The 12,158-nt window shown below is 43.5% G+C and overlaps 1 protein-coding gene across 2 annotated transcripts in view; it reads right to left on the reverse strand.

Annotated features, from left to right (window-relative positions):
- Positions 1 to 11,720, reverse strand: part of LOC149974499 (uncharacterized) — a 90,931-nt gene extending 79,211 nt beyond the window's left edge. Inside the window, exon 1 of one of the 2 annotated variants that reach the window (XM_090211939.1) lies at positions 11,089 to 11,720. In XM_090211939.1, the coding sequence (XP_090068065.1) occupies positions 11,089 to 11,240 (152 nt within the window). In that variant the 5' untranslated portion in view covers positions 11,241 to 11,720. The remainder of the gene's footprint in view (positions 1 to 11,088) is intronic. The other variant, XM_090211940.1, reaches the window with a different exon arrangement.
- Positions 11,721 to 12,158: the final 438 nt, after the last annotated feature.

A 12,158-nucleotide genomic window follows, 5' to 3' on the forward strand; every position in this document is an offset into this window, starting at 1 on the left:
GGGAGAGCACACAACACTGGCTGCCTATGAGTTTTAGAATTCATTTTAAGATTCTTCGGTTGGTTTTTAAATCAATCCACAATTGTGCACCCCAATACATGTCAAACATACTTTTAAGTTATGTACCCAGTAGGTCCCTCAGGTTCCCTTGCACTGGCCTTTTAACAATCCCAAAGCCTGGGACCAAGGGGCATGGAGAGGCAGCCTTTAGTTACTATGCCCCCAGCCTCTGGAATAGCCTGCCAGAGAACCTAAAGGGGCCAAAACTGTGGAAATCTTAGTGTGCTTTTTAGTCGTTCAGTTTTTATTGTTATTCTTTATTTTTTTTCATCCTCTTATGTTTGTTTTGTAGTAAAAGTTTCAATGTTTTTTATTCGTTTTTTTTTCTGTGAAGCACATTGCTCTGCATTCCATGTCTGAAATGTTCTGTATACATAAAGCTTGATGACGACATTATCTAAATAACATTAACCTGTACTGTAATCCCAACCCAGCTGTACTGTAATCCCAACCCACCGGAGAGACATCCAGGAGGCCTGGTTAGAGGGCCAGCTGCAGAAGGCCTCCCAGGGGCTTGGGATCACTCGCAAACAAGCCTTTAATTTGAGTAATTTAACTTGATTTAAACTTCATTTAGGAGAGAATCCTTACTTCCACTAAAAACATATTTTCACTTCATGTATTGATGTCTGGTAAGGCTTTCCACTAGATGTTAGAACATTGCTGTTGGGACTTGCTACATTCAGCCACAAGATCATTACTGAGGTCGGGCAATGATCGGTATTCATCCCAAAAGTGTTCGATGGGGTAGAGGTCGTGATTCATCACTCCAGAGAATGCGTTTCCACTGCTCCAGAGTCCAATGGCGGTGAGCTTTACACCACTCCTGTAACGGTTGTCTTCGGTGGAAGGAGAGGAGGACCAAAGCGCAGCGTGGTAAGTGTTCATGATATATTTTAATGAAATATCACTGGACACAGAAAACAAAAGGAACAAGAGAAATAAATTAAAACCGACACAGTCCCGTGTGGAACAAACACTGACCCGGAAAAATAATCACCCACAAAACACAGGTGGGAAAAAGCTACCTAAGTATGATTCTCAATCATAGACAACGAACGACACCTGCCTCTGATTGAGAACCATACCAGGCCAAACACATAAACACAACATAGAAAAAAGAACATAGACTACCCATCCCAACTCACGCCCTGACCAAACTAAAACAAAGACATAGCAAAGGAACTAAGGTCAGAACGTGACAGTACCCCAGACGGCGGCTCTGGCAGCTCAGGACAGACGGGTGGCTCTGGCAGCTCGGGACAGACAGGCGGACCTGGAGGGAGGAGACGGAGAGACAGCCTGGTGCGTGGGGCTGCCACAGGACCCACCAGGCTGGGGAGACCTACAGGAGGCCTGGTGCTTGGAAGAGGCACCGGATGGACTGGGCTGTGGGGGAGCACTGGAGCCCTGGTGCGCAGCCTTGGCACCACTCCTACCAGCTGGATCACCATTTTAGCCCAGACCATCCAGAGTGCAGGCACAGGTTGAACCGGGCTGTGGGTGAGCACTGGAGATCTGGTGCATACCACTCGCACCTCTCCTTTAGGCTCAATACCCACATTCACCCGGCACGGGCGGAGCGCAGGCATAGAACGCACTGCACCCTCCCAGCGCCTCGGAGACACAGCACGCAGAGCCGGTGCAGGATACCCTGGGCCAAAACGGCGTATCGGAGACCAAACACGCTGAGCTGGCACAACACGCCCTGGCTGGATGCCCACTCTTGCTTGGCACTTGCGGGGGGCTGGCCTAAAGCCCACCGGGCTATGAGCGTGTACTGGCGACACCGTGTGCTTGACCGCATAAGACGGTGCCTGACCAGTACTGTGCTTCTTACGGTAAGCACAAGGACTGGGCTCAGGTCTCCAACCTGATTCTGCCACACCCCCCTCTCGTGCCTGTCGCGCTGCCGTGCTGCCTCCTCATATCGCCGCTCAGCTTTCGCTGCCTCCAGCTCTGCCTTGGGGCGGCGATATTCCCCAGCCTGTGCCCAGGGTCCTTTTCCGCCCAAAATCGAATCCCATGTCCATGAGTCCGGAGATCACTGCTGCCCGACACCACACTGCTTGGTCTTTGGTTGGTGGGTGAATCTGTAACGGTTGTCTTCAGTGGAAGGAGAGGAGGACCAAAGCACAGCGTGGTATGTGTTCATGATATATTTTAATGAAATATCACTGGACACAGAAAACTAAAGGAACAAGAGAAATAAATTAAAACCGACACAGTCCCGTGTGGAACAAACACGGAAAAATAATCACCCACAAAACACAGGTGGGAAAAGGCTACCTAAGTATGATTCTCAATCAGAGACAACGAACAACACCTGCCTCTGATTGAGAATCATACCAGGCCAAACACATAAACACAACATAGAAAAAAGAACATAGACTACCCCAACTCACGCCCTGACCAAACTAAAACAAAGACACAACAAAGGAACTAAGGTCAGAACGTGACAACTCCAGCTGACGCATGGTGTCTTAGGCTCGTGTGTGGCTGCTTGGCCATGGAAACCCATTTCATGAAGCTCCTGATGATCAGTTATTGTGCTGACGTTACTTCCAAAAGCCCTTGTGCTTACAGTTTGGAACTCGGTAGTGAGTTTTGCAACCGAGGACAGACAGATTTTTGCACGCTGCGCTTCAGCACTCTGCGGTCCCGTTCTGTGAGCTTGTGTGGCTTACCACTTTGCGGCTGAGGGCAGACATTTGATGAACTGACTTGTTAGAAAGGTGGCATCCTATGACGGTGCCACGTTTAAAGTCTCTTCAGTAAGGCCATTCTACCGGCAATGTTTGTCTTTGGAGATTGCATGGCTGTGTGCTCGAGTTTATACACCTGTCATTAATGGGTGTGGCTGAAATAGCTGAATTCATTAATTTGAAGGGGTGTCCACATACTTTTGTATATATAGTGTACCTCATGAAGCAACAACTGCTTTCTATATCACCTCATGATCAAGCATTCTTCTATCTCTTCCATAGCAGCCGTAAAAGAAACACAGACCAGACACATAGATGCTCAATGGATTATGATCATTGTAGTTAATTATACGCTTAACTATGTAGTACATTTGCTTGTTGGAAACTAGAACTCCCTACTACATTGCACAGTTCGGGCTGGATCGGATTTATTTCTAGAGAAACTGTGCAATGTGCACATTGAGCTCACAAAAAAAGAAAAGAAAATGAAATAGATTTAAAATAATTGAACTGATGTTGGTCAATTAGTTGTTTAAAAAATGAAAAAGAACCAACATTTTGGTTAATCGCTCAACACTAGCAGGTAGGAAATGGTTTCCTTCTGTTTTGTGCTTATTGAACACAGCCCAGATTTAGCTGTGTAACACAGCCCTCACAGCAGGAAGAGATGGGATTAGTGTATCAACAGGTTTACTTCTGGACGAGTCATAGTGAGGAGGACCAAGGAGGAACACAGTACAGTAACTGGAATAATCAATGCACTCACTCGCTATTGGCAGTGATACACCAATCAGGGCCGGTTGTTATTGGATTATAGGTTTCGAGACAAAGGTAACTAACTTTTGAAGGAGAGTATCTCATCTCTTATCTGGACAGGCCAACTTCCTTCCTTACTCCTTCAGTACTACTGTACTGAACATACTCTTTTTACCCTAGTAGTTACAGGGTAATACCCATGTAAGTACTGTGCAATTACATTGCCGGTAGCTAACTAGTACTCTTATACCTGTGTTCAGCTTACATGAATATAACCATCACATTACAATAGTATATGGTCTATAGTGGAACCAACGTTTCTATAATGTGACAATATAATTACTGTACTTGTACACCATCAGGTCACACTACTTCCTGTAGAACACTAGTTAAAGATTCACAAAACATGATAAGACTTGGGACACAGGGCCTTGCATTATACACTCCTATATCACCTCTTTATATGCTCTCTCTCTCTCTTCCGTACACTTGTTCATACATGTTCTGGTGTTAATTATAAATTCAGACTACGTATAGGGCCTGTCCCTCTTTTTAATTATCGATGACAGCCTTCTGTTCTGTACAGTACAGCCTTCATCAGTTTGTATAATTAGTATGGTAGGAATGCAGAGATTTGATTCATGGCTGATGATGCCGTTTGATTTAAAAGCAGCATGGACAGCCAGACCGTATTTCTCCTCCAGTACTGTATGTTCAACCTCTGTTGTCATTTATAAGGAGTCGTTTAAGTGCTTTTTTTGCTTACATTGCTCAGATGAAGAGGAAAGTTACTCCTCTTTGAAAAACGTCCAAATTAAAAGGGAAGATTGTAGGGATTAAATGACTTTCAACACTTCTTTACAAACCATGTAGGAGGAAAAAAACAAGGAGGCAGAGATGCAAAAATATACTTAATTTAATCCATGCTCAAAATACTACAAAAGGCTAAAATGCAAAGTGCTAAAAAGTGCTAAAAAAACAGCATACATTTAGGCTTTTACACCTTCATCAGTGCTGTACAAACTAATTAAGAGGAGACACATAAGAGGAGGTTAAGAGGAGACACATACTTAAGAACCTGCACCTGTGTGTCTCGTTACCTGCACCTGTTGTGCCTGTGACAGGTGCGTCTTAAGTATGTGTCTCCTCTTAATTAGTTTGTACAGCACTGATGAAGGCGTAAAAGCCTAAATGTATGCTGTTTTTTTTTTTGGCACTATGCACTTTCTCCGTTTGCATTCTTTAGAGCGTGGATTACATTAAATATATTTTTGCATCTCGACCTCCTTGTTTTTTTCTGTGGTTTAAGTGCGAGTACCTTTTGTACTCAGATATTTTTTCTCTCAAGCACTGGCCACCATTCATTCTAGAGTGCAAACGTTCAACACTTCTATTCAGGAACAGATTGTGTAAGATTTAAAGAATGATGTCAGGTTCTGCTGTCAAGCTCTTGTAAAAAAAATAATATCAAGAGGAGGTTATTCAACTCATCCACACTAATGTTTCCCAAGCTGTTTAACTGGTACAGTGATAGACTAGAGCCTAGGGCATGGAAGTGTTAAAGGCCCGATGAAACGACCTTTATCTAAATATCAAATCATTTTTGGGTAACATTTAAGTTCCTTACTGTGATTGTTTTCAATAAAAAATAATAATAAATAAACTGAATTAGCTTCTTAGCAAGAGCAATGTCTTAAGCAAGACGTTTGCTAGGAAAAAATCTTGCTTGAGCGGTCTAAGTGGAGAGAGGAAACCGGAAAACTACCTGTTATTGGCAGAGAGAGTTGTAAACTCTTTCTTATTGGTCTATTGGTCTATAAATTACCACCTGGTGATGTCACCAGGCAGGCCAAAACTTCATCCCACCAAAACAGGCAAAAACTCCAGATGTTCTTTTCAAACAGCTCTTACACTAAAAGGGTATTATCATAATTTTGACTATTTCACAGTTTTATTACAACCTTAGTGTGGAATTATATGCATCAAATACAGGAAATCATGTTTTTGACTGCGCTGGGCCTTTAACTATCACATTCATACCACATATATTTATAACTAAACTAAGATAGACCACAGCTTGTCATTTCCAATGGGAACAAATTAGTCATAGTGGCAGAACAAGCAAGGAGGTGGGCAGAACCAAGTACGCGTTAGCGATATCCTATTGGTGCATTCTAGTATACATCTGCATATTTCCGTTAGGGAACGCCTACTCTGTGAAGTGTGCATGTGCAATAAATCAATTCGCCTTTTCACTCCTAAACAGCATGGCTTTTAAAAACTTTTGCAAAATATAAAGTCTACAAAACTTAGCTCACTCCGTTCAAAACAGATTTGAGTTTTGGGAACAGAAAACTGTTTAAAAAAAAAAACATTTAAAAATGTTTAATCGATGAGAAAGAATTGCAGAATGTCGGACAAAATCCATCTTATTCCCTCTCCTCCCATTGTCCGCCAGTAGGCTTCCTCTCACTACCGTATTTGGTAGTGAGTGGAAACACCAACCGAATGCTTCACATTTTTACTTCCAGTGAAATATCTGTCTCATTGTTCTATCTGTGCTCATACCCTTGTCCCTTTGGAGCCCTGATACGTACAGTATAGTAATATAACACACATACACACACAGCCAATGATGTGAGCCATGTTGTCTACTCTACTCTAGCTCCACAATGAGATAGGGTGCAGGCCAAGCAGCAGGCTGTTTGCCAGCCTGCCAGATTAGTGGAGTCTGCCACTAGCACAGTCAGTGTAGTCAGCTCAGCTATCCCCAAGAAACCGTGTCTGTGCCTCGATCTAGGTTGAGCAAAACAAAACATGGTGATGTTCCCCTTAGCAATCTCTCTGGAATATAGACCTCCTCCATTCCTATCATTATTGAAAGAGATTGTGATGTCTCACATCTCAAAATAGGGTTACTTAATGTTAGATCCCTCACTTCAAAGCAATCATAGTCAATTAACTAATCACTGATCATAACCTTGATGTGATTGGCCTGACTGAAACATGGCACAAGCCTGATGAATTTACTGTGTTAAACTAAACCTCTCCTCCTGGCTACACTAGTGACCATATCCCCTCGCATCCCACAAAGGCAGAGGTGTTGCCAACATTTATGACAGCAAATTTCAATTTACAAAAAAAAAAAAACTTTGTCTTTTGAGCTTCTAGTCATGAAATCTATGCAGCCTACTCAATCACTTTTTATAGCGACTGTTTACAGGTCTCCTGGGCCGTATACAGCCTTCCATCAATGAGTTCCCGGAATTCCTATCGGACCTTGTAGGGTAATAATAAGATCATATTCACATTTTTGGTGACTTTAATATTCACATGGAAAAGTCCACAGACCCACTCCAAAAGGTTTTATGAGCCATCATCGACTCAGTGGGTTTTGTCCAACATGTCTCCAGACCTACTCATTGCCACTGTCATACCATGGATAGTCCTGTGAAATAAATATTGTGGATCTAAATGTTTTTCCTCATAATCCTGGACTATCGGACCACCATCTTCTTACATTTTCAATTGCAACAAATAATCTGCTCAGACCCCAACCAAGGATCATCAAAAGCCATGCTATAAATTCTCGGACAGCCCAAAGATTCCTAGATTCCCTTCCAGACTCCCTTCACCTACCAAAGGACGTCAGAGTATAAAAATATTAACCACCTAACTGAGGATCTAAATGTAACGTTGAATAATACCCTAGATGCACCCCTAAAAACTAAAAACATTTGTCACAAGAAATTTGCTCCCTGGTATACAGAAAATACCTGAGCCCTGAAGCAAGCTTCCAGAAATTGAAACGGAAATGGCGCTCCACCAAACTGGAAGTCTTCCGACTAGCTTGGAAAGGCAGTGCCGTGCAATATCGAAGAGCACTCACTGCTGCTCGATCATCCTATTTTTCCAACCTAATTGAGGAGAATAAGAACAATCCCCCCAAAAATGTGCAGTCGCAAAGCTTACTAAAAAGCAGCATTCAACAAGAGACGATAGCTTTCACTTCAGCAGTGATAAATTCATGAACTTCTTAAATGAAAAGATCATGATCATTAGAAAGCTAATTACGGACACCTCTTTGAATCTGCGTATTTCTCCAAAGCTCAGTTGTCCTGAGTCTGCACAGAACTGCCAGGACCTAGGATCAATGGAGGCACTCAAGTTATTAAATGCTGTATCTCTTGACACATTCATGAAAATAGTCATGGCTTCTAAACCATCAAGCTGCATACTGGACCCTATTCCAACTAAACTAATTAAAGAGCTATTTCCTGTGCTTGGCCCTCCTATGTTGAACATAATAAATGGCTCCCTATCCTCCGGATGTGTACCAAACTCACTAAAAGTGGCAGCAACAAAGACTCTCTTGAAAAAGCCAAATCTTAACCCGGAAAATGTAAAAAACTATCGGCCTATATCGAATCTCCCATTCCAGTCAAATGTTTTAGAAAAAGCTATTGCGCAGCAACTCACTGCCTGCCTGAAGACAAATAGTGTATATGAAACTCTTCAGTCTTGTTTTAGACCCCATCATAGCACTGAGACTGCACCCGTGAAGGTGGTAAACTACCTTTTAATGGCGTCAGACCAAGGCTCTGCATCTGTTCTCATGCTCCTAGACCTTAGTGCTGCTTTTGACACCATCAATCCTACATTATTTTGGAGTCCTTGCCTGGTTTAGATCTTATCTGTCGGAAAGATGGTTTGTCCACTGACAAATCAATTGTACGTTTCTGTGTTCCTCAAGGTTCTGTTTGAGGACCAGTATTGTTTTCACTATATATTCTACCTCTTGGTGATGTCATTCGGAAACACAATGTCAACTTTCATTGCTATGTGGATGACACGCAGCTGTACATTTCAATGAAACATGGTGAAGCCCCAAAATTGCCTACCCTGGAAGCCTGTGTTTCAGATATAAGGAAGTGGATATTTTTACATTTTAAACACGAACAAAACAGACATGTTAGTTCTAGGTCCCAAGAAACAAAGATAGCTGCTGTTGGATCTGACAATTAATCTTGATGGTTTTACAGTCATCTCAAATAACACTGTGAAGGACCTTGGCATTACTCTGGACCCTGAGCTCTCTTTTTGCGAACATATCAAGAATATGTCAAGGACAGCATTTTTTCATCTTCGTAACATTGCAAAAATCGCAAAAACATTATACAGAAAAGCTAATCCATGCTTTTTTCACTTCTAGGTAAAACTAACCTGGATAAAGCACTAAATAAACTTCAGTTAGTGCTAAACACGGCTGCTAGAATAAAGGACTAGAACTTAAAAAAGTGATCATATTACTCCAGGGCTAGCCTCTCTACATTGGCTTCCTGTTAAGGCTAGGGCTGATTTCAATGTTTTACTGCTAACCTACAAAGCATGACATGGGCATGCTCCTCCAAATCTATCTGTTTTAATCCTGTCGTACATACCTACAAATACGCTAGGGTCACAAGACGCAGGCCTCCTTATTGTCCCTAAAATTTCTAAGCAAACAGCCTCCAGGAGCGACGAACCGTCATTGCTGTCTCTGCCTGGCTGGCTCCCCTCTCTCCACTGGGATTCTCTGCCTCTGACCCTATTACGAGTGCTGAGTCACTGGTTTACTAGTGCTCTTCCATGCTGTCCCTAGGAGGAGTGCGTCACTTGAGTGGGTCGAGTCACAGACGTGATATTCCTGTCCGGTTTTGCACCCCCTCGGGCTATGGTGGAGGAGGTCTTCATGGGCTATACTCAGCCTTTTTTCAGCGTAGTAAGTTGGTTGTCTGTTGATATCCCTCTAGTGGTGTGGGGGCTGTGCTTTGGCAGAGTGGGTGGGGTTATATCCTGCCTGGTTGTCCCTGTCTGGGGTTTCGCCAGACGGGGCCACAGTGTCTCCGGACCCACCCCTGTCTCATTCTCCAGAATCTATGCTGCAATAGTCTATGTGATGGGGGGATAGGGTCAGTCTGTTATATCTGGTGTAATTCTCCTGTCTTATCTGGTGAATTTATGAATTTAAGTATGCTCCCTTTAATTCTCTCTCTCCCGCCGCTCCCGGAGGACCTGAGCCCTAGGATCATGCCTCAGGACTACCTGACCTGATGACTCCTGGCTGTCCCCAGTCCACCTGTTCGTGCTGCTGCTCCAGTTTCAACTGTTCTGCTTGCAGCTAGGGATCCCTGACCTGTTCACTGGAAGTGCTACCTGTTTTTGACTCTCTCTGCACCTGCAACTGACATTTACTCTTGAGGTACTGACCTGTTACACCCTCTACAACCACTGATTATTATTTTACCCTGCTGGTTATCTATGAACTGTAAGGACATACGCTTGGAGACGAGAAGCAAGTACAGGGAGCAGGCTGACAGTACCCTCCCCCTCTAGGGCCGCCACCCGGCGTCCCACCTGAGCGAGCCTGATGGGCCGGACAAGCCAGTTGACGCGTGGAAGCCCGATGAGCCGGCTGAGGCATGACGTGGGATGAGAGCCTGATGAGCCGGCTGAGGCGTGGAACCCCGACGAGCCAGCTGAGGCATGAAGTGGGATGGGAGCCTGATGAGCCGGCTGAGGCGGGGAGCCCGACGAGCTGGCTGAGGCATGACGTTTGATGGGAGCCTGCCGAGCCAACCGAGGCAAGGAAACATCTCGAGCCAGCTAAGGCGTGGAAGCCCGCTGAGGCACCCCTGGTTCCCCTGGAAGCGGGCACCCAGACCCGACAGCACCAACAAAAACTAAAAACTAAAAAACTCCCTGATGCTTCAACTTGTGGTGTCAGCATTCTGTAAGGACAGCAGCTCGGAGACGAGAAGCAAGTACAGGGAGTGAACTTTTAATTAATAAACAGACATGAAACAGGACATCGTCTGGACATGAAAGACATATTGACATTAACCTGTCTACGATACTGGTTCCCAATTGGGAATCAACCCTCCCACGTTCAGCTGAAACGGTGGCGCATGGAACGCAAAAATATTCTTAAAAATATTTAACCTCCACACATTAACAAGTCCAATAGCTCAAATGAAAGATAAACACCTTGTTCATCTAGCCAGCAAGTCAGATTTTTAAAATGTTTTACGGCGAAAACATAGCACATATATATGTAAAACCACCACCAGACACAGCTCATTTGAATAGCCAAAACATGCAATCAACAAACGCAGGATTAAAAAATAAATCGCTCACTAACCTTTTGAAAATCTTCATCAGATGACAGTAATATGACATGTTACACAGTACATATTTTTTTTTTTCAATAATATGCCATTTATATCCATAAATGTCCATTTACAGTGAGTTCACGTTCAGAAATTACTCAAAAATGCCCGCAGGAAATCTATGTAGCGCGGCAAGATAACGTAAATAGACATCATAAACTTTGACTAAATATACATGTTCTACATATAGTTAGAAAGATACACTGCTTCTTTATGCAACCGCTGTGTTAGATTTATTTTTAACGTTACAGAAATCGCACACTATTCCATATGCTGAGACAGCGCTCAGTTCCAAGCTACATTTCTACGTAATGTTAGAGTCAACAGAAACACAGATGTAAGCATAAATATTCCCTTACCTTCGATGGTCTTCGTTCAGAATGTTCTGGAAGGCTTCATACTTACCCAATACATCGTTTGGTTTCAAGTCTTGCGTCTTTGTATTAGCTACTGCTAATAACATCAGCTGAAATGCACCCAAAACGTCCTCTGGTCCGGAAAAGTTGCGCATCAAAACTTCAAAATTACATATTATATGTCGACTAAACAGGTCAAACTAAGTGCAGAAGCAAGCTTTATGATGTTTTAGACACGCAAAACAAACTTCAATTCAATCGGCCATCGTCTGCCCTTCTCCTGAGTGCTGGAACAAAGGAATGGCTGGGACCAATTCGCGCCCATACGCACAGCCTATTCTCTCGTGGCACGCACTAATTTCACTCCCATAGGGTCAATTCTCGCGCGATTTGAATGATTCAAAGCTCTACTGAAAGAGGACATCTAGCGGAAGAGATAGAAAGTGTCCCCAGAATCATAACTGGTTGGGAAGGGTGGGGGCCATGACGTCAAAGTTGCTCCAACTTTCATGGCCACAAAAACTAGTTTGGAAGAATGCCTGCCTAATGAGTTCTGCTATACTTACAGACATAATTCCAACGGTTTTAGAATCTTTAGAGTGTTTTCTATCCAATTTATTTGCATATATTAGCAATTTTTGACAGATTTTTTTTCCAGTTTACTAGGGGTACCCAATCTCTCCAAAGGGGGCGTATGTCTGCCATATCCTTAACAGGTTGCTGACACAGGGAACAAACTGAGGAGCAGACAGATATAGAGGGGCACTCAACAAAGTAATAGAGTCCAGGTGAGTCCAATATTGCGCAGATGCTTGTAATGATGGTGACAAGTGTGCGTAATAATGGGCTTGCTGGCGCCCTTGAGCACCAGCGAGGGGGAGCGGAAGCAGGCGTGACATGAACATCTTGAAGAACAATACTGGCCTTAAATGGCCATGTACTCTTCTAATCTCCATCCGGCACAGCCAGAAAAGGCTGAGCCTGGTTACTCTCTAGGATTCTTCCTAGGTTCCTGCCTTTCTAGGGAGTTTTTCCTAGCCACCGTGCTTCTACATCTGCATTGCTTGCTGTTT

The sequence above is a fragment of the Oncorhynchus mykiss genome, chromosome 20 (assembly GCF_057628025.1).
Source record: "Oncorhynchus mykiss isolate SJ-2025 chromosome 20, ASM5762802v1, whole genome shotgun sequence".
Classification (NCBI taxonomy): domain Eukaryota; kingdom Metazoa; phylum Chordata; class Actinopteri; order Salmoniformes; family Salmonidae; genus Oncorhynchus; species Oncorhynchus mykiss.